We start from the raw sequence: 23902 nt of genomic DNA, 5'->3' as shown, positions 1-23902 counted from the left end.
GTGTGAATTTAGTTGTCTAGACTTAATTGATGTAGTTTATAGATTTCTATAGGTGTTTTTTCATAGATGTACATTTTTGTCAATTACTGATGTAAGGACCCCATTGGAAATAAGCCATCTCGGCTTTCATGGGCAATCCTGTCAAGGTACACTACTGTTCATATTTTCATGTACTTGTTCATAGTTACCTGACAAATAAAATCAATCAATCAATTACATTCAACAATAATAAGTCGAAGTGCGAGGAAATATATTTGGTGTATATGGACTTGGAAACCTGATGTTTTAGTACAACTGGATTGGGTATTTGTATTACAGTTCATCGTGACTTAGCCGTGAACCAGAATTTGTCTCATGGAGACTCAAATGATAACAATTCAACACATACTTACCATATAGAACAATCATCATCTGTTTATTTACCTTGATGAAATAATCCTTTCAGCTTTCACAAACCAGAGAGACTATTCTCAAATGTATGTGGAATGCACAACCTCTTTCTTGTTATCAGTTATCTATTTTAAACAACCATTTACAATGGTTGATATAGCAAGAATCTGGGATTCTATTTTCACCCAAAAAATCCCATGTGACATGATGAACTTATTGAACTCATAATTAGCATTAAGTTAATCTATTGTCTCACTATCCATACACAGTACGTGGTGGACCATGACTCGGAGGAGACAATGATTGGAGGGGCACTGTATTGTATGTGAACAATGCTGTGCCCCTCCAATGCTTTGTCTCCTCCGGGTCACGGTCCGCCACTGTCCATGGGCGGAAATCCCAGGGGGGACACCCCCTACTCAAAACAGTAGGGGGGGACACAATATCAAATGTCCCCCCTACTATATGTACATATATAACATAAGCGGATCCAGGGGGATCTATTTGCGGAGCAAAAAAAAGGAAAAAAGGAAAGAAAGAATAAAAAAGGAAAAGAGAGGAGAAAAAAGGAGGAAGACTTGGAAAAAAAGAATCTTTCATGCCACTATATAAAATTTTCGCTCGCACTATGTGATTTACATAACTTGTTCCATATTGAGCGTAAAATATCAAGTTTGGAAGTCAATATTCAAAACATATTTCACCTCGGAAATCAAACTTTCATTAGTTTGTGTGATTTACAAATAAATTTTTATAAAGTGCTCTGTACAAATGTCAGTTTTATGGTCTGAACATAACATTATCTGCTCGCGCTACGCGCTCGCAAATTTTGATTTATCAGGTACTTATTACTTTCGTGTATGCCATAAAATTTTCAAAATATCGCTTTTCAGGCCTGATCGTCAAAACGTATCAGCTAGCGCTTCACGCTCGCCTTTGATTTTCGAGTTATGTATGTTAATATTGATAACCGTTATTTTGTTGCGTTATCAGATAACGCAACAAACTTCTTGAAATCCTTCGTTCTGACTGTTTATCACAAATTTTCGGCTCGCAGTTTACATTATACATTAAAAAATAAGATATTAATTTAATAATTAAATTGTCATTTTTGTTTCATCTCGCGCATAGCGAGAGGAATAGAAAAATAGTCATCATGTTCATACGATGACTGGCTAAGGATGTCCCGCTCCTATGTCAAAACTCAAAGTAATAATGACAAAAAATATCAGCTCTTTGTTAAGTGCAATCCATATCCACCTCACCATTTTCCTACAAATGTGCTTGAAATATATTGAGCTGAATTTGACCCTTTTTAGTTCGGAATATAATTTTTTTATGCTCGTGTTTCGCGCTCGTTTTGATTTCCATGATAAAAGATGTATTTAGAATGCCTAGATTCTTGGATTAAATCTGAAACACGCGCGTGCATCTGCTCGCGCTTTGTGCTCGCATTATCAAAGGGATGGTCCGGGATGAAAGTATGTATAGCTTGATAAATAGAGTAGAATTCACTGAGCAAATGGCGGAAATTTCGTCAAGATCGAATAACAAATAACAAAGTTATTGAATTTTAAAGCTTAGCAATATTTTGTGAAAACGGTCGTCATGAATATTCATTAGGTGGGCTGATGACGTCACATCTCCACTTGTTCTCTTGTATTTTATTATATGAAATTAGGTTCATTCAAAATTTTTCTTCCAAGAACTAGACAAATTGGATTGACAACTGGTTTAGTGCATTAGATATTTATTGCTGCAACGTATGACATTATAAGGGAGACATATTATTCACAAAGTATGAAATAATGAAAATCATGATTTTGTGTAATAATATAACAACGCGGAACGTGGAGATGCGATATCATCAGCCCACCTAATGAATATATATGACAACTGTTTTTAAAAAATATTGCTAAACTTCAAACCTCAATAACTTTATTATTTGTTATCTGATTTTCATGAATATTTCAGAATTTTTGTTCAGTGAATTCTACTCTATGTATTAAGATATAAATATTTTCAGCACGGACCATCCCTTTAAGTCTGCTATAGAGATGAACCGAAGATCAGAATACGAGCCAGTGTCTTTCAGTTTAAAATGTTACTTATAATGAGAAACTGTTCGATATGAACAAGAAGAAGCAGAATCTTACACTTTATGTTGGACCTCTGTTAAAACGCATGTGCATCTGTTTGTGACTGTTAGGTTGCTGATTATTTAAAAACTAGTTTTTGTTGATAAAGTTTGTGTAAAACTGTAAAACTAAATGAAATGAAGATTGAACTCGGTGAATGATAATGTTTGGGCTCATAAAAGATTAAAAAGCACCCCCTGAAACATTGATAATTACTTTGTTCTGTTATTAAATAGATGCGCTTATATTCAGAGATGAAAACATTATTTCGCAGCATTTATCTCCAATATCATACACATATATTGAAATGGTTTAATTTGATTGATTGATTTGATTTATTTGTTTCACTCTTGTTTTCACTTACAATCCATAAAAATAATACATGACAAACAAAGTATAATTGGATTTTAATATAATATTTGAAGTTGAAAAGCAAATACGTCTGGAAAAGTAACAAAGTATTTAATGATTAAGTACAATTAAGTTGGAAAAGGAGGTTTTTTGCGGAAAAGTGGTGGAGCCTAAATTATTTCTTAGGTCCATAAAAATACGAATTGAATTGGTTGTTCTTAACAAAAGCAAAAGAAAATATACATTCTAGGAAATGGTCACATGTTTAGAATATATTTTGATAGTTATAATTATATCTAATGAAATCTATCATAATTTTTGTTAAATTCAATTTTATTATTTTGTTGGAGTTATTTGTGATTGATGTATTGATTCTATTTAGATTATTGTTCTTTCAAACTTGCACCTATACAGTGCGTATGAAAACGGGACAGTTTTGAAAAGTCTATATAAAAAACTATTTCAAATGATTATATCTATATTTTGATGTTAATATATGCTCTGAGATGTTATCTTTGAAATGCCATCTAAAAAATAAATTTTGTTCATACTTGAGCAAACATGGGACTTTTTGTCGGGGGTTAAAAAAGAGGCTTGCTCCAAAATAGCAGAAATAAGAAATTTGATGATTAGAATTTTGGCTTATCAGCAGACTTTCTCTTAATCTTTTAATTGTCTTTGCCATAATTTTCAAATTATGCTGTCAAATTTCGTTTATAAATTTATTTATTTACCTGAATGATTTTTTTTCATTTAAAATTCTTTTACCTTTTAATTTTCCTTCATAAGTAAGAAAAGAACACTTTTTGTCAACCCAAGTAAGAATATTTGCATTATCAATTGGGAGAACTTGTAATTATTCAAATCCCGTTATTATGTGAAACAAATTACGTTATGGTACCTATAAAACACATGAATCCTATTTTCAAGGGGTTATTGAATTCTTCACCAAGTTTATGTGCTTGACAGGACAAACAGGAATTAAAGGATTCATGTCTTTCAACGACAATGATGTATTGAGTCAATTTTGAAGGAGCAAGATATGGCAGATCGGGTAAAATGTATTAAAAAGTTGTGAAGCCATCAAAGAAAAATTTTCTCTTTTTTATTAAAATATAAAATTTATTGATTTTGACATAATATTGAGAAAATGATATAATATTTCACTTTTTTCTATGTTTTCTGTCATTTTCTTTTCCACTTTTTTCTTGGTCAGGATTTTTTTTTGGGGGGGAGGGGCACCCCAAGCCCCCGCCCCATCAGTATGCCACTGTCCAAAGGAACCATAACCTTTGTAAGTACACAATCAAAGGATTTGAAAAAAAAAAACACGCTCCCCCATACTTCGGTTTAACAAAAAATTGTTCTTGCCTAAAGAAGGAATATCAAAAGCTAAAAGAGAACATATCAAAAACGAACAACAGAACAATTCAAGCAAATAAGTATATTTGGAAATGAATTTGACCGCATAATTCTAAAATTATGGCCAAAGATAATGAAAAGGTTAAGAGGAAGTCTGCTGATTAGCAAGAAGTCCAACCATCATATTTATTATTTTATGCCATTTTGGCACAAGCCTCCTTTTTAATCCCATACAAAAACATTCCGTCTTCGCTCAAGCATGAACGAAACTTACTTATTTTAATGGCATTTGAAGGATAATACTTCAGAGCACCTATTAACACCAAAATATAGAGATCATAATTTGAAACGAAAATTTTACAGACTTTTCAAATCTGTCCCGTTTTTTTTTATACGCACTGTATAAGAGATGTCCGTGTTTGAATATAACTCAATCATTTCATTTTTTTAATTCATCTATTGCATGATTATTGTTCTTGTCAGTGGCGACACAAGGATATTTTTAAGGGGGTAAAGGAACATTTGCCGAGGACGAGGCAGAAAATTAAAACTTTTGCGTGTTTCACAAAATCGAGTTAGAAGCGTGAGCTTCAGATGACAATAGGGCACAGAGCTCGCGTCAAAATAAACTCTCGCATTTTTATATAAGATGTAACGGTTCTTCTTTTGCTGCTTTATTTTACATAATAATTATTAGGCTTACATTTTACTTCTTTTACCATTGAAATGATCATTCCATACTTGAATTGGTTAGAGACCTTTCTTATTTATTACGCCTTCTTAATTGTTCATATTTTAAATGTTTTTTTTTCTTGTTTAACAAAAACATACTTATTTTCTTGCGCTTATTCACTGATACCCAGTCGCGGATCCCGCGGTTACAGGGGACATGACATCCTCCCTTTAGCTCAAAGTTGTACATCACTACTACCCTTTGAGATGTAGGAACTTCATCCCGTGGTCTGAGCCACTCTTTTGGACGTGAAGATTGAAAAACGCTCGTTTTGAATGAATTAAGACCACTTTTTAAACTTTTTATCCCGAATTTCTAGAGAAGAATTCTGATGTTAAATGCTTGTCAACTTTTGTTGCGACAGTTCCTTTTATTTTAAACGAGAATCCATTTAAGAAAATTAATGATAATTTATTTTGCTGCCAAAGAAAATTGATTATAATTTGCATTCTAACCCCCCAATTTTGAGATCCTTAAACCAATCTCTACTGCACCCATCACCTACTAAGTTTGATTGTTAATAACCCATTGTTCCAATTGATTTGTTTATTAAAACATATTTCATCAGGTACAAAAGATAAGCATAAATTATTGTCAGCAATAATGAATTAATTTGCTTGCCTTGTTTTATTAAAAAATTATCATAATTTCAACATCACGTCTTTATAATCAACTAGTCATAAGTTAGTTCAGTAAGATTATAAGTCTGGCGTTTAAAAAAGGGGATTGCCAAAAATATTATTATCAATTTGATTTTTTTGTTTTAATGTAAAATTTAGTATTTGTTATAAATGCAGGTATAATAAAGGTTCTTTTTACCCTCTGGAATGAAATGGAGATTTTTTTTTTGCAATAGGTCGACCTTGTTAACGGGTGTATATGAGCATGATTGTTATCATGCATGAAATGCCAAAACCTTGATTTCGCCCTTTCTTTACTTAATGTCTGACTACAGCAATATACATTGTCCTGAAAATGAATAAATAAAATAACAGGATAAGTCAGTACAATAGCAAACATATATGAAATCACATTTTGAAGAGAATGGTAAATATATGATGTATTCTTTTCCCTTCCAGACATATACCTAGCTAGAAAAAAACATTTAAGGAGTTCAAAGACCAGGATCCTGTGACTCAGGTTTGCAATTAATCGTATGCTTGATTTTTATGATTAATTGTACATTGTGGCCAATGCAATCAATCATAGAAAAATGTTCTACGATCATTGCAAAGTTTTGTGTAATAGAAATTATGACTTGACACAAGATATAACTATCTTGAATGTTTATTCAACAATTTATGATATAATGGCAAGCCTATGAAACCATGGACCAATACACCTGGAAAATTCATAATTGCCATCCAAAAGACAGTCTGCGCCAACTTGTATTATTTCTAGCTCCCTATATTCTCATTTTCTTACCCTCCCACTCTCATATTCACCTCCGAATCCTCTCACTTATTTTACGCAGAAGTTCAATCAATAATTGATTTCATACAGCACTGTTTCAATCACAAAAGGGCTCACAGACCTAATTCATTTTCCATAAACTCATGTGTTAAAAGTGGCACTTAAAAAGAATTCATAAAAAATAAGGAGAAATTCGAGAGCTGAATGTTTACTACCAGTGGATAGGATAAATGTCTGACATTCCATATCTGACCAGAAAAGGGTACCACGACCGGCTCATTTTAAAAATAAATCAGCATTTATGAAGACTACACCTGACGGGACCAAATTCATCACTTGAGAGAGTCAAATGACCCTAATTCTTCCGCCAGTAAAAATATAGTTCCATAGTGGTGATATATCGTTCCAATTCGGAAAAAGTAAGTTCAGTAGGTACCCTCCCTACAATCAGTGTTAGATTGTCAGTCATATTCATTCATTTTTGTCAATCAGCAATATCAAATTTAAAAATTGAGCAATAGGTTGGCTCAAATGAATATATATGGCCTGCCAGTTGTGATTAGGCCCGTGCAACCAAAAATAATGTGCCTTGAACACTTAACAAGGTATATATGCAATATGAATCCCTGCATAACTATCATTATCACAACCAACTGTTACATGTCTCTGTAGCCAGGGGAAGATTTATGATTTTCCATGGGGGAGGGGCACATTTTCCTGAGGAAAAATTAAACAAACAAAAAGGTCTTCACTTTCAAAGGGGGGGGGGCACAACATTTTTACATTACAAATTTTAATTGTGCCTCTCAAAAGAGGGTGGGCACAGGCCAGCTATGCCCCCCCCCCTGGCTCTGCCAGTGACCGCAACTGATTTTTTTGTGTGTGTGCAATAGTAATTTCATACACAATACTTCAAGAAATCACACAAGTCAACAAAGAAAAAGTACAAATACTGTTAATTTAATGTGAAGAATCACACTTATGAAATACAGTAAAATTACAAGATTTTTTCTTTCACCACTCTCCGATACAATACATTTTGACATGAGAGTTTATTAAGTCCTGTCCGTCCTATTCCCACTGTAACAAAGAACATCATAAGGACTTTAATTACTTTATAAAATATTTGCACATACATAGTGTGCTTCAGCATAATTATTGAAAAAACCCTCATATGTTTGTCATGACAGATGTTTAAGATTGTGGATTGCATTGTTGCAAATACATGTATAAACCTCTGTCTATTGTGTGATGTTTACTGAGGAGACACAAAGCAGAGCTGTGCTTAGAGAAAGAAAACTTAAATAAGATTAAAAATAATCAACAAACAGACAGGCAGATAGTAAAGATAGGAAGCTAAGGAAAAGTGAGATGTTTCACTGTTCAGAAAAGGTTGGAAGATTGCAGCTACAGAATGTAAAATGGAGAATGTGGAATTAATTAACTAAGCAGATGAAAGAGGGAAAAGATGGGCATAAAGAAGTGGTAGGTGGATAGAGAGAGAGGGTACAGACTATAAGAGATAGGGGGATAGGAATAAGAATTGAATAACCAAGCAGTGTAATATATAGCATCTCCAAATCAAAATGTTTGATGAGATTTATAGGTACAATTAGGACTTGACATCTACCATAAACAAATCAAATCATACAAATACAGTAAGCAAAATTATTGATTTAATTGGAATTGGGTACCCTTTAAGGAGAAAACAGATATTACAGATTCATAACACTGATCTGAAAATCCATTTTCAGGCAAGAATAAAAAAAATCAACATTTTGTCTAGAATTCCCAAAGGATATTTAAATCATGAGGTTTCAACTTCCGGAAAGCAAAGCTGCTCATAAGCACCAGTGTTGGGTAGGAGAAAGTCTCAGACAAGACCAAGATGATCACACCCAAAACAGAGACCAACACTGATAATCAATTGAGGCTGAGACAAGATATGATATACACAAGAAGTCTTAAACCAAGCCACTCACTCAGTTCTAATCGATAGATGTAAAAAAGTCATCTCAGACACAGGAAATATTTCCCTCAACTTTAGCGTCTGAGAACCAAATGAGACACGAGACACCCAACACTGATAAACACATTATAGTTCATGCATATTCATGATTTTCTCAAGCAATTTGGAGTCGGTTTTAATGGGGAGTATCTCTATAAGTTTTAAGTTTGCGAGTGGAGTAAATCTTTGAATGGTTCCTAAAATATTGAAAATGATTCGAAATCAGTCTTCAATGTTGCAAAGGCAAGAGTTGAAAATAATGTCAAAGATTATTAATGCATGTGTAAGCATTCAGAACACTGCAGGACAAGGGGAACCAACATATTGCTAGTCGGCACAATTCAATCCTCTGTGAGATACAGCCGTATGAATGGAATTTTTTCTTTCAGTCCCAGCTACTTAAAACAGTGTTTGGATTTTCATTGAGAATCAGTAGCATAGGAATGGAAATTCAAATACAAAAACAAGGAGAGATGATGACATAAGAATGGAAACATACTCAAGTTGCAATCAGATGAATTTGCATACTTGCAAAGGCTCTTGTGTTCAAGTGAAAAATATAGAAAGAGAGATAAAGAACAGTCACCCTTTGTTTTAACTAACAAAATCAAATCCAACATGCCTGACATGTATATTAATAACATAATTTATAAAGATATTTCAAACGATATATAATAAAGCATTTGAAACAAATGAAACACATCCCATTTAGAAGCAAAAGGGCCTATAAAGGTAACCATTTTACACCAAGCTAAAATGTAATTCCTTTTGCTTCCAAATGAATGCATACGTAAAAGTCACTTTAATAAGTTAATATATTGATACATTGAAAAATATGTATCATTAAATAATTGTTGGTTTATTTATTCAAGATATCTCAATAAATACAAATATCTAAGATATACAAAGTACCAGTCAGCAAAATGCACAAAATGCCACTGCTGCTGTGCATTTTGCTTGCATTTTGATACAAGATATAACAAATGTACAATTTACAAAGCTATATTACACTGTACAAGTTTTTGTTTTTACAACTTTTCAATATCTCATTTAGTACTGCATTTTAATTTTTTGAAAACCTAATCTTTGCAGCTTGCTATGTTTACTGCATTTACCTGTCATTTGAATTGCAGCTCTTAAATAATATAATTAACAATAAATCGTTAAACTGATGGAGGCAATTGCTTTTAATTAAAAGATAAATTATGTGAGATTGATCACAAAATAGAATTAAATGTGTCTCAACCTTAACCGTTAAAGGAGGGGGGGGGGGGGGTGAGCCTACTAAGACACCTATTAAAAATCTATTTTGGCTAAAAGATAGATGGCCTATCTATAAATACTGCATTAACCTCCAAACATGAAAATGCAATATTTGTCTATATGTTATTCTGTCAATGCTACCTTGGTGGAAAGTATAATTACTCACAGATATCTAACAATATTATCATGTATGGTAGCCCTTAAAGGACTGTTGGTTGTTCTTTCATGAAAAAAAAAGAAAATGGAGTAGTGTAAGTTTTAAAAGAAAATGAAAATCCATGGTGTTGTGAAATTTGTATTTCTGATAAAGGAAATATGTATTTGAATATAGGGTGCATGCTATGATCATAGAAAGAGTATTCATCCTGAAATGTTGAGACATTAAGTATATAGAGTAAGTTTTAAAACACATACAAAATGTATTACAATCTGTTTAGGGCTTGTAGATCTGAAAAAAAATAGAAATGGTGTGTCTTATGATCATGGCTAGTGCATTCTCGCTGAAATGTTGAGACCTACTAAATAGAAGAATTTGTAGTTCTGAAAAAAAAATCTACAAAAAAAGGATAAGTTTGATGATGATGGTAAGTGCTTTCAGGCTGAATGTTAGGACAAAATGAAAACATACAGTAAGTTCTGAAACAGAATAAACCCCCAAAATTTCTATCTGTTTTAGGACTCATGGTTCTGAAAGAAATTGTTTTCAAGAAAGTATACATCTCATTGTTATGGTAAGTGCATCCCGGCAGAAATGTAAGACAAGTTATTTCTGAAAAAACTCGAGAGTTGTTTCAGAACCCTACATCCTACTGAATGTACAATTTCAGTTCTATCTTCTTCTTGTTTCAAGAAAGAACGATAAAGGGTCATTTTAAAAGGACTACCATACATGATAATATGATTAAATTTCTACAATTATTTCTACAAGAGAGAATGAAAAAATATTAATAACTTAATATAATAAGGAATTATGCACCTCATGAACAACACAGACAAGATATAACATCAACATTCAGTTAGAACCCTTTATAGAGAGGAAGACAAATAAATATATGTATTTAACAGGCAAAATATTCATCTGACAAAACTTGTGCATTGTGTATCATAAAGCTGTATGTGAGTTACACATGACAACATGCTCAACTGAAACATGTTAGGTTTGCACAGAAGTATGGACAATCGTAGAAGTGGTTTACGTTACACCATGAGGTGAGTCCTAGATGATATAAGAAAAGTGGACAGAGATAGAAGTGAAACGAAGAGGCAAAAGGTTGTGAAGTAGAGTATTCTTTTCTGAAATGAGAGTGGTCCTTGAACCAGAGATGACAAACTGATTAAGAACATTGCAGCATTTTAAAGGCAGAAAATCAGTATTTTGGTTAGAAAATCAGTATTTTAACAGAAATACCATAAGACAACACATAAACTGAAACTTTAGAAATCAGTTATTTGCATGAATCCACCAGCATTCTTTCTCATTTTTCAGTAATAATTACTGGAAACCAGTATGAATTAGCAGCTCTGTTAAAGAACTGTAGACCAAACCACAAAGGTTGACAGGCTTGAGTAGTTGGAAAGATAAGAGGTTGGCTTGAGTTGACAAGTGGATTTGCAGGGAAGGGGAGAATACTCAATGTTAAAGGGGAAGTTCACCCTGAAGAAAACTTTGTTGAAAAAATAGCAGAAAATATAGTAAAAAATATTGAAGGTTTGAGGAAAATCTGTTAAAGAGTAAGAAAGTTATTACAGTTCAAAGTTTTGGATTTGTGACGTCATAGACGAGCAGCTGCCCCATGTGTTATGTAATATAAAATGCATGAATGTGAAATTTTGTATGGTTCCTGATGACTTAATTTTGTTTTCTATTCATGATCGGGTGTGAAATGATTTGTCTATTGATATACAAAAGGTACAGTGAAAACCATTTTCAATTTTCTGAGAAATTGACATTTCATTGATTTTTTACCATTCGCTATGTAGGAATGCTGCTCGCATATGACATCACAAATCAAATAATTGAAATTCTAATAACTTTTTTACTATTTGATGAATTTTTCTCAAACCTTCGGTAATATTTTCTATTATTTTTCTGCTGTTTTTACAATAATTTTTTTGTCAGGGTGAACTTCCCCTGTAAGACAGGTTGACTTTCCATCTTTAGCAACATGTTATTTGGGTCATCAAAGAACTGAAATCATTGTCATCATCATCGGGTGCTAAATCAAATTCTACATCATTTTTTATTCATATATCTCAAGTTGAAGACCAATCTTTTATTTTTCAGTCACTCTTTGCTAAACACCCTGGGTCTCACATCTAGCACAAGATCATGTGTAACTTATGAACAGCTTTATGAAACCGACATATGCACTGTACTCTATGCATTACTTCACTGAATCAGGACATAATAAAAAAAATATAAGATGAGCAGTAAATGTCAATGAATTCTTAGCCCATTACAAAGTTTGATGGAGCCAGTATTCATAAAATGGGACAAGAGGATGGCTTGAGCCACTTGAACATGGGGTCTTTATATGAATAAATGTAATTGTTAATACAAAAAAAATATGTTATTTCAATCTGAGAAAACACTAATAGCCAAGCTGTCAAAATGTAGAAAAAGAAATAGATCATGGTTTTACACAAAATCCTATCCACATGTTTTGGCATAAGAAGATTAACAATTTAATTGAAACTAGCATGGGATATGAGTTACAATATGCATTGTTTAGTATTAACACAAATTACTTGGGTTTAATTATAGATTACACGGATTTTCAGGAATACTGGCCCATATTTTTATTTTCTATAATCTTATATACAATCTATTCAGCCTCTTGACAAAAAAAAATTCAATACAGAAAAAAAATACAAACTGTACATATTATTGCACATATATAAGAGGTCAACTACGATGGCCATGGATGGGTCATGAGGCAATACAACTGCAAAATACCCCCCCCATGACCACACCCTTCTCATTGAGAAAAGAAAAGTATATTGAAATATTCTTACTTTTACAATACAAATTAATTTTCACTCTACTTTGACTAATGGTATGGACAAGGAGGTTAAAACAAAAATTGGCTAAATGTTTTCAATCTGCTCCATCCATTGTGAGAAAAATCAGTGTAAAGTATCATATTCAACAATAGTTAAAAAAGAATGAATGAACTGTTGAATGAAAAACAGAAGTTCATTATCTGAGAAGCATATCATGAAATACATGTAATTTTTAATCTGACACTCCAATGCCCCCAACAAAATGAAAATGAGTTGTAAAATCAAACAGTATAATCAACCCAAGTGCCTTTACTCCTATAGGAGAGCAACTTTTGTCTATTTAAATAGAATTTACATTATAGATTTCACAGGGCAAACAGAATTTAAACTAAAAAGTACACAATATATTTGAAGCATAGACTGTAACAAACATATTGTAGGGAAGTTTTCGCCTTAAAATTTGTCTGTTTTAACCAGGTTTCTAGGACTGTAAGATAACAATGTAGATTTCTCAAGCTAAATGACAGATTTCAAAACAAATTTTGGTCAAAATTATGAAGGCAAATCATCTGGGCCCTGAAACATGAAGCTTACATGTAGCAATTAATTGCTTGGCTGATTTTGAAGACTAATGGCATTGGGCTTAAAGCTATGTCTTATGATGCCCTGAACTAAACATAAACCTAACTGACAGGTGTTTTTTTGTTAATCACAAGGCTCAACTTGAAGACTAACAATTTCTTGTAGGCATTGGATTCATCCTTCACAATAATACACTGGGACCCTCTTTCACAAAATACACAGATATCCTTAATTATTGTTGAAGAAATGAGGATTATAGTATGGTTTTAAAGAACATGTCCTTGACTTTCCAATTTCCACAGGAAAACAATATCTTGGGATGCTTGAAAAATGCCATATAAACCTATGAAAATCTCCCATAAATGAATATCAAAGTTACAGAGGGTGAATATACACAGAATATGATATATAATTTAATGTATCATGAAAGCTACATATTTATAGCTTATATCAAAAGGTCAAACATGTGATTCTGTATTAATGATATAACTTAAATATATGAAATGTATATTCAAAGTAATAACTGGACTTATACTAAAGCCGACTGAATTTGAAACATAAAATGGACTTGTGGGGCATTGCAAAAAAACTTATGTTTAATTGAAAAATGAATAGTTATGGTGCATTGCAAGAAATTTGAGTTGCAATTGAACGTAAATCAACTACATGTACAAATTTGCATTTAATCAAAGTATTTGTACCTGATTAGGAAATAAAGTAAATTTTTTTTGTAACGTCCATGCAGACCCATAAATACCTGGACTACCACAATATAGTCATAACTGAGCAACACGTCAATAGACTGACATGGACCAGGACCTAGACTAGAGCATCATGTCCTGGAGTTATTATACAACACACTAGAAATGAGGTTGAAGTACAGTAGTCCTGGTCTACAACAAAGGACCAGGAACTTCACACTTTATAGACTAGGAACTCACACACACATATAAAGAGCTGCTCCACACTACTAACGTATAGTACCATGGCAGACAATTGGAAGCACCATAGGTTGTCATGACGATCGTTGCTTTTGACGTCGTAGGTTAGTCATGTTAACACGTGTCACTCAAAGCTCATTAAATTGGCAGGAGTCTAAGAAGAGATAAAATTATGGAAAGTATGAATTGACTTTATATTAATATCTGATCATTCACATTTAGAATCTACAAGGTGAATTAAAAATTCACCTCTGACTTTAAAGGGATATCACTACTAGGTAAAAATCTCTGTATTTGCTCCCCACAAATGTTCTCTTGGAAATATTTCCCAACTGTTTTAAATATCAGCATAGGCTTTAATATGGTATTGAGTTGGCTTTGAAAATGATTTTATTTACTTAACATTGTGAACATTGACGACATTGTATTTCATAACAAGGAATGGAGAATATGACTACTGTAAAACACTTGGAGCAATCATCATCATTTATGTATCAAGCATTACAAACAGAACTCCACTGATATACACATAGCTCATCAAATCAATGTCTCTAAATGCATACAAATATATGACAAATAAAAAAGTTCAATATTTTAAACACAAACATAATTTGTCAACATAAATTCAGATGAATAAAAAAAGAAAAGATTTTGAGACAATTAAGACCTGTTAAGGTGTTTTCAGATTCTGCAATGTAAATCACAACAATGACCTATACCTAAACAATGGCCTAATAAATGAAAACTTCTAGTTAAGAATAATAACTGGTACCCAAAAGAAAAGAATGATACCATACCTTTGGCCCTCTTTTCTTCTTTGTTGCTTCATCTAGATTCCTGACCCATGCACAAGCTACTGAATAACTCTGTGCTTTGTATTTGTAGCTGTTACCTAGGGGAGAAAAACACATAGAATATAAAAAAAGGAATATTGCAAATTGAGGTTTTCATAAAGTGGATTTGTTGTTATCATGAAAAAAATTAAAGATGAAGCAATGGGGAAAGTTTGATTGTGAGACACCAAAGTATTTGAGTAAACTGGGAGATGGTAAATTTGTTGAAAGTTAAAAAAGCACTAACAGGAAGCCTAAGAAGAGGAATATAAAATATAAATGAAATAGCACTTTTGCGTTTTTTGTAGCTATGGACATGTAATCACCAAGACCTTCACACTTTATCAACATTAATTGATTCCTTGAGACTACATTCTTGTACTACAAGGTTTTAATATTATGTCAATGTTGTGATTGATATGAAGCATTGGAACCATCAAGTCAGAAATGCCCCCACACAATCCCATTATATATGATTATCACCTTTCGAAGTCACTTCTTTTACAGCATCAATTGCTTTATACGGGACTACATACCTGTATTTGGATCTGTTAATAAGATAACATTATTGTGTTTGGTGTCAGGCATCGAAACCATCCAGTCAGAGATGGAAAACACTTTACAAGGCTTGGATTTGAACTAAAAAGAAAAACAAAAGAAAATAAGCCTTGTTAGAAAATTAATTCTTTCTCTCTTTCCCATATCATGACATTTTCCCTCTCTCATTGGTTTGCCCATCTCTTTCGAGATTAATCACTTTTTTTCAAATCAAGTCTCCAAACTTCTTTCCAATTTTCATTCCAACCCTCCCTCTACTACTTATATTTTATCTACCCATAATTTTCTATTTCTTCCTGATTCCCCCATCAGTTCCACTTGCCATTTCATGTCCCCTTCACTTATCTTTTACTTTTTATTAAAATCACCCAACTCCTCATTTCTATCTCAATCTTCCCTTCCAATTTCTCGCTCTTTCTTTATCTTTATTTCCCAATTTTTCTTCCCTCTCCCCTTCCTCCATCCCATCACTGTATATCTATCAACTCCATATCTTTTTCAATCCATCCCCCTCTTTCTCTCTCTCTTCCCTTCACTACTCCCTCCCTTTTCTGTTCATTCCATATCTACATTCTACTTTGCTTTTTCCTTTTCCCTTTTTCCTCACTTTATTCATCAGTCCCTCCACCATTTCTTCCCTTCCTTCATTTCTCCCCTCCCTCTTCCCAACCCATCCACTTATCCACTTTACCCCCCCCCCCCCCTCCTTCCTCATATCCTAACCTCCTACGGACTTACCACCACTCTACAAAATAATAATAATGTCATATTTTACCCAGGGTAGCCACTTCAGTTCCGAAAACTGTTCTCCCAGCAGGCCCTGCTTAACATGGCAATGTTACTCTTCCACATAACCATCCCTACAAATGTAAACATTGCCCTCTCTACAAACCCATACTCACATGTGCTCTCTCTATTGAGTTGAAGGACTTGGCTGCATAGTGGACTAGGTTGGTTCCCCACAGCCCTACCCAGAATCTCGTCCATGATGTAACCGACAGCTTACGTCCCGCTTTCCTTATCGGTTTCCTCTTGAGGCAAGCTGTGTGTGTGTCAGAAAGGAGAACTGTTATAAGCTACTGATATCCTTACATCTTATTGGCTGAGGCCAAATCACTTCATGAAATGCCCATCAAGGTATATCAACAAAAGATATGTGAGATAAGAAATGATTAGGACTCACCCCTCCTCCCCCCAAAAAAATAACACTTTATAAATCAACAAAACTATGTAATCACAGTCGAATACGATTTAAAATGTACAAAGATCATGTGCCAGTATGAATATATATTGAGATATCACACTGAGGATAGATGAAACAGTTGCTCACATATCAAAAGTCATTCACCCAAATATCAAAGGTCTTTCTCTCTCCTAATAGACAGCTCAAGACGATTGGCAAAACTTTATTGCTTTCACTTACCATTTAATGTAAATAAGTTCTGTGGGATATCACTGATACTGGACACTAGATCCTCACAGCTTTCTGTTACACTTCTATTTGAAGATGAAAAAGAAGAAGAAAAATAAACACAATAATTGACAGGCAGGTGATATAGTAAATTCAAATATCATGAATTATAGTTCAGCAAAGATTCTTATATCAGAGACCCATTTCACAAAAATTTCATAAAGTCTTATGTCTTGTAATGTACAAAAATATGTTTAAGATAAATAACGTTATTGTGGGTAATCCCTAAAATTTTGACTGTGATAGTTTTTATCAAACTATTCTCTGGACACTGCTTAAAGAGAAAGCAATTGATCTGCCCCTGAGAGTTTCATACATGTATGAGCTCAAAAATAGAGGGATTAGTGATCCATAAAAATATTTTGGGGAATCAGCGTGGTTCTTGACTTTTGCCTTGTAATAAAATGATTACACATGTTTGAATCCTGCCTTGGCAACGGTGTCCTTTGGCAAGGCATCAATCTCCACTTAGCCACTCTCTGTTGAATGGGTTGTAAGAGCAATGTACCGCATGCCTAGCATATCTCGGTGGACACAAAGACTTGTTGGAGCTTGCTCATCAGCAACCCATTGAGGTGGGGCTCTTGCAGAGACGGAGGTGGATTGGCCATACAAAACCCAATGCCTGACATAACCCGACAGGCATTGACTTGTAATATTTAAGTAAAGAAGGAAAAGGGAAGGCCTCCAAACACAGGGTGTACAGAAATGGAGAGAGATGATAAAAGGATTAGCCAAACATGGAAAGATCTCTAGATGCTGGCTTAGGACTGCTCTGCCTGGAGGATGTCCCAGGAGAGGTGATAGGAGTGTCTTTACTCACCCATTGTTTAACCAGACATCTTGGTCATCACTGAACTCTGACCCTTCACTGCTTCCTGTGAAGGTTAAAAATAAAAGGATATCAAATATATACTTCAATTCTGGGCTATCTACGAAAAGGCTTTTAACAGATTGGAAATATTTTCTTTTTACTTTGTCAAATAAAAAATTGATTAACAATTCCTCTCACCAAATAGTTTTAGACAAATTGGATATTATATGAATGTGTTTAGCCCTAATGGTAATATGCTTGAAGGCAATATAACCAAACGGTAGATGAAACGGGGGTAAGTCCAATCTTCTTCCTCAGCATTTTATCAGAGATCAGAATCAAATCCAGCATGTTGTATCCGTCAATCCAGTATAATACATATTCAATTTATTAAGGACAACAAAGCGATAAATGCCACATAAAATTCATATTAAAACAACAGCTACTTTAACCAGCTGACGGCATACTGAGGAAAAATTTACTGTAGCTGAATTGTATGTATGTAAAGCTACTTATTTAAAAAGGCAAATAATTACTATAGCTAACCTTCTATGGAGCTTGATATTGAGGGTCTGATTGATGACGTTGTCTCTTCTAATAGACTATCATCTAAGAGATGTCTTGGTCCATTACCAAAATTTGTGTTAGGAAAGCTGCAGAAGAAAAACAAAAATCATTATTATCATTATTTTTGTGGCGTCACCTGTGTCTGGGAGGTGAAAAGCGAATTGAATCACTAGGACCCAAAATTCTCTTCTCCCGATATGCATAATTGGGAAGTGCAAATGGACCACTGTTCCAGGGTTTCTCCTGGAATTAAGGAGTTAATAAAGGTGAATCTGCCTAATAAAGTCAAATTACTTGGGACCACGGAAATCTGTTCCATTTTATGAATGCTTTACATGTTTGGGAGAGGGGATGTTTCACAGAGGGTTAAGTGTAACCTTAAATCATGCTCAATTGATGGATAACACATGATTAACTTGTAATTTCATTGATTAATACACAGTAGGGTGTGTCCTCTGAGGAAGATTTCATCAATTCTATGATGCATAATATAGCACATGCAACTAGGAATTTTTTTTTGTAGTCAGTAGTCAGAATTAAATCTTTGTGGAAAACTTCCTTCGTCTGAATTTCCAATTCCAATTTGCTAATTAGGTGGGTATAGGCAGACTTAGCTATAATTGAATGCACCTATTGTAAGAGGGATAATAAAAACCTCATAAAAAAAGACATGGCTTCCAAAAATATGTAGTCATAAACTGGTAACTTGAATGAATGCATGCATATCAGAGGAAATAATGACAAGAACATACCTTAGAGGTTCTGCAGGTGCTAAGTGGTTTGGAACACTGAGGGGGGAAAACACATAACATAAAGGTCAATAAAATAATCATATAGAAATACAATACATTAGCAGGTACCTGTAAGTTTATGTTAGATATACAAAGTCAAATATCTACCTTCACATGTCAGTGGGGATAGATCTAGGTGGGGGAATTTGGGATTATACCATCCTACCTTAGCCAACAATTTTAGTTGTGCCCCCCTGCCCCGGCCTGCTACTGTTATAAAGAAAATAAACATTTTGTTTATGAGGGAACAATATTTTGTCAGTAAAAGTGCTAAAAAATGTGCAAATTGAGCAATAAAATGAGAAGAAGTTAATATGTGTTGTTGTATAAATGAATTCTTTAGCATACCATCCTTTTCACAAATAAATTCATAGAAGAATGAAGATGAAAGCAGGCATTCCATGGCAGTGTGGATTAGATAATGGTTCATTGTAGACTTAAACCTGGCTTTATATTTAATACCTTCCTGACTGGATGCCCCTACCTCTTGTAATACCCAATGCATACTTACAGTTCCTATGCTAATTTTGTTTTCTTTTACCCATTGAAAATTTTCTCACATATACAATCACTTACTTTGCACCTAAGCTTTTTGTTTTCCGATGGCCGGGAACAAACTTTGATGAGATGACAGGTGTGGATGGATTTGATTTGCCTATTGAACTTGTCTTTGCACCTCCTCCTCCTCCACTGTCTATAGAGTGCATGAAAATAAAAATAGATACAAACAAACTTACATATAAACATCACCCATGGGAGAGAAGACAAATAACATTTTTCTAGACAGATTCTTGCAACATTTCACTGTGCAAATAGTTAAAGTGGAGCTAATTTTGTGGTCATTATAAACATGAAGTACTCCTATACATGTAGCTCCTAAAATATGTTGGAATGTACATTTAGAATCATTCATGAAGTCTGCAAACTGCAAATGAAGACCCTTCATTTCATTTAATAGCAGGACACAAATGTGTGAAATCAATTTTTTTCATGCGGGAAGAAAGCAACCTCTGGTATGAGAGCAAACAGAAAGAAATTTATGAATATGGAAAAGATTCTATATAATATTATGAATTAATCTTGCTTTTTTAATCACTAAATGTTTCGTTGAAATGAATAGGCTTTTATTTAGCAATATCACTGAAAATATCAGTGGGTTGGCCTATAACAAAGTATCTTTCTTTTCGGCCAATTCCCTCCTCATTTTCTTTAACTTATTTGATAGACAATGTTATTTTGTCTTTATGTATTTTATCTGATCTCTTGAGGAAAAATAAATGAAACTTCAACTTAAAACTTGAAATGTTGATATACTTTACTTGGTCGAGGCAAAAAGGGCAAATACGATTATTGGTTAGACTCAACTTCATATACAAGTACTCTTAAATAAAATTGTTACTTAATGATGTTTATTTTGATGTGAGTAATATGCCTTTTGTAAAAGTGAAACACCTAAATATGTTAGATAAAAATAAAAGATAATACCGGTACATGCACATTATACCTTAAGTACATTCACCGTTTTTCATGAGCCATTAGTTTAATAATGTAAAGCACAATATTTATTTACAAATTCATTCTATTCCCATACAAACACATATGACCATCCCACCTGGTGAAGCAAGCCCAATAATGCTCTTTTGAACCCACTGGAGATTGACGATGCTGCATATACACAGGCAAGGGATTCTGTAAAATGCATGCTATTCCATCAAGTTTATGGATACATGTAGGCAACTGTACACTTATTTCAAGTTTCTGATCATTCACAATCCAAATGCAGACACAAGTGATAACAACTTGATGAAGCTTAATATAGGCTATTATTAGATCATTGGATAAGTTTAGGCAACCCGATTAATCCCCTCGCCACACGCCCTCTCACAAGTTATTTTGGAAGCGAGGGTTATTTTCAATGCATGATGATGATGATGCAAAAGGCGACTGACTGACTCAGACAGGATAATGAATGAGGGCAGATGTATACAGGCGATGAGATAGTGACAGAACAGTGAATATCGTATTCTGAAATCAGTTTAACTTAGACCATGGTCTAACTCTGTGCTAAAATTATGGGTATCCAAATAAGTCAAAATTTTGTTTATATTGTATGCTTCTCATGTTTACCATGCTTCTTAATTATTACATGGTGAAGAAATCTATCTTATATATAATTTCAAGAGAGTGAAGAGGGAATTGAGAGTGAAATGAGCTGATACAATGAACCTCTATTATTAGAGATATACATATCGTCGCATGCACCATGAACCGTCCTCTCTGCGCACTTCGATGCGATAGTTTTGCAGAAAACGCATTTAAAGAAAAGCTTTTTTAAAACCAGCAATAAGTGCACCTACAAGAGCAAATTATTTACCGGTGTCTTCTTTCGATAGTTCAGGTTCCAAAGTTTCATCCCTATCTTTATATTTTCTTGAAGTGAATTATTTACGCCACAGTGGGCATCGTAACATAGAGGACCGTTCGTGGTGAAATCGCGAGGCTCGATAGCGCACTGTATGTGCGCAGAGAGGACGGTTCGTGGTGCGTGCAACGTAATATTCTACAAATGGCCATCCATAATTAAACCACAGCTACTGTATAGACCAGAGTTTAAATTAAACCAGACATTAGAATACGGGCCAATGTGGATGAATGTCAACATTGCAAGTCAAAAATAATCAGGGACAAAGGATTACAAAAAAGCGACTAAAATTAGTTTTCTTTCCCCCAAAATAGGGACTGTCACTGTTATATAGGAACAGTTGGCAAGTATGAATGCGCTTCTTGGGGAAACAATATTGAATTGTTAAGAAAGTATTTTCATGAGAATGCGAGAATGAGATGGCTGCTATAAAAGTCCGAACTGGGCAAGATTTTACATATACACTCATTGAAATAAACCTTTAGAGATAACTAATAATGATAACAATAGTAATGATGATTTATCCCATTATTTCAATTGAATAGGCAAACTAAAGTTTTGAGGGAAAGTTACACATTTTGCTACTTGGTAATATAATTATTGCAGTATGAAGGTATTGATTAGCAAATTAGTGAGTTATGATTCAGTGTTCCTATATAAGAAGACTACAAGATTTCTGTAGTGTGTAGAGGAATGAGTGACCACAAACAAAAAAAGCTTAAATTGAACAAAGCTGCTATACTTTTGTACAGAGAAAGTACACAAAAAGGTGAAAAAGGGTGAAATCAGCTAAAAAGCTGAATCTCCCATCCCTGAGTGTGAAAGAAAATTGCACAAAGCTTCGATATGAAAAAGATGAATGAACATCCTTTGTATGGTATATGAAAGCCATGTTTTTTTGCCAGCTCATTATCTTATCTGAGACAGGTGGTTGTAAATGCATGAAATGAATTAAGACTTATTCTGCCATTCCATGACAAAAGGAAGCAATTCTAATTTTTTTTCCTTCAAAATTGACCCTTTTTTGCTTAATTTGGGATATTTTCTGTATGCTCTAATTGATGTTTAACAAATTGGAGTCACACAGCTCAGGGGCCCGTTGCAGAAAGAGTTGCAATCAATCGCAACTCTAAAAATCATGCGAAACTTGATTTTCAACCAATCAACAGTGGGCATTTGGGACTTGCGATTTTTTTGGGGGGACTTAGGTTCAAACGCAAATCTTTCTGCAACGGGCCACTGAATTTGTAATATTCATGTATATAGATATCTAACAATAAACTCTTAATATAATTATAATAATAGGCATTTGTATAGTGCCATCTATCTAGAAACATCTATTCTGAGACACATTGTTATTATTATTAATATCTCCACATAAAACAACAAAACATTTTCTGATTTACTAATAAACTCATTCCCCAAAATTGCTTCCTTTTGTCATTGGTCTGCAGTATAGAACTTTGCTGATGTGGTTTACGGTACACCATGTGGAGTGTTGTAGAAGCAGTGGATAGAAGAAGAGAGTAAGTGGATAGGCGAGAAAGTGGAGATTTTGAGAATAGAGTATTCTTTCTTGAGAATAGTCCTGAAAAGGACTGTAAACCAGAAGGAATGTTGAGTGAGAACAGCTTGAGTAGTAGAGCTGATGAGGAGATGCTGGCTTGCGTCGGCGAGTAGAGATGATGAGTAGTAGAGAGACTCGACGTTTCGGACAGGTTGACTGTCCGTCTTCAGACTCAAGGTAACCAATGCCCTCTCCGACGCCAAGCCACCTAAACAGAACCTATCCAAAGACGAACGCTCTGCTATCCAGGACCTCCGACGTAACCAAGCCATTCACATCCTTCAGGCTGACAAGGGCAACGCCACCGTTATCATGGACCAAGACGCATACGATGACAAGATCGAAGAGATTCTCCAAGACAAGGACACCTACTCCAAACTCAACAGAGACCCTACTCAGGCCAACGAAAGGAAAATCAACCAACAACTGCTGACCCTACACCGATCCGATGCACTACCCAAGGCACTCTACTTCCAACTCAGATCGTCTTCAGCCAAGTCACCTATCTTATTCGGACAACCCAAGATACACAAGCCTAACACTCCTCTCCGCCCTATCATCTCCACTCGTGGGTCACCCTGCTACAACACAGCACGCCATCTGGCCAACATCCTCCAACCACTTGTAGGCCAGACCCAGCACCATGTCACCAACTCCAAGCACTTCATAGACGTCATCTCCAAAACCAAGATCCG

The 23902-nt window shown here is 34.3% G+C and overlaps 1 protein-coding gene across 5 annotated transcripts in view; it reads right to left on the bottom strand.

Annotated features, from left to right (window-relative positions):
- Positions 1-13213: 13213 nt before the first annotated feature.
- LOC121428331 (ras-specific guanine nucleotide-releasing factor RalGPS1-like) overlaps positions 13214-23902 on the bottom strand; it is an 81764-nt gene continuing 71075 nt past the window's right edge. For all 5 annotated transcript variants that reach the window (XM_041624900.1, XM_041624902.1, XM_041624901.1 and 2 more), the window contains 9 exons: positions 19795-19912; positions 19180-19215; positions 18407-18513; positions 17870-17924; positions 16999-17072; positions 16478-16617; positions 15554-15656; positions 14982-15076; positions 13214-14338 (listed from right to left, as the gene is read on the bottom strand). In XM_041624900.1, coding sequence (XP_041480834.1) covers positions 14309-14338; positions 14982-15076; positions 15554-15656; positions 16478-16617; positions 16999-17072; positions 17870-17924; positions 18407-18513; positions 19180-19215; positions 19795-19912 — 758 coding nt within the window. In that variant the 3' untranslated portion in view covers positions 13214-14308. The remainder of the gene's footprint in view (positions 14339-14981; positions 15077-15553; positions 15657-16477; positions 16618-16998; positions 17073-17869; positions 17925-18406; positions 18514-19179; positions 19216-19794; positions 19913-23902) is intronic.

The sequence above is a fragment of the Lytechinus variegatus genome, chromosome 15 (genome assembly GCF_018143015.1).
Source record: "Lytechinus variegatus isolate NC3 chromosome 15, Lvar_3.0, whole genome shotgun sequence".
NCBI lineage: Eukaryota > Metazoa > Echinodermata > Echinoidea > Temnopleuroida > Toxopneustidae > Lytechinus > Lytechinus variegatus.
This window is presented reverse-complemented; position numbering and strand designations above follow the sequence as displayed.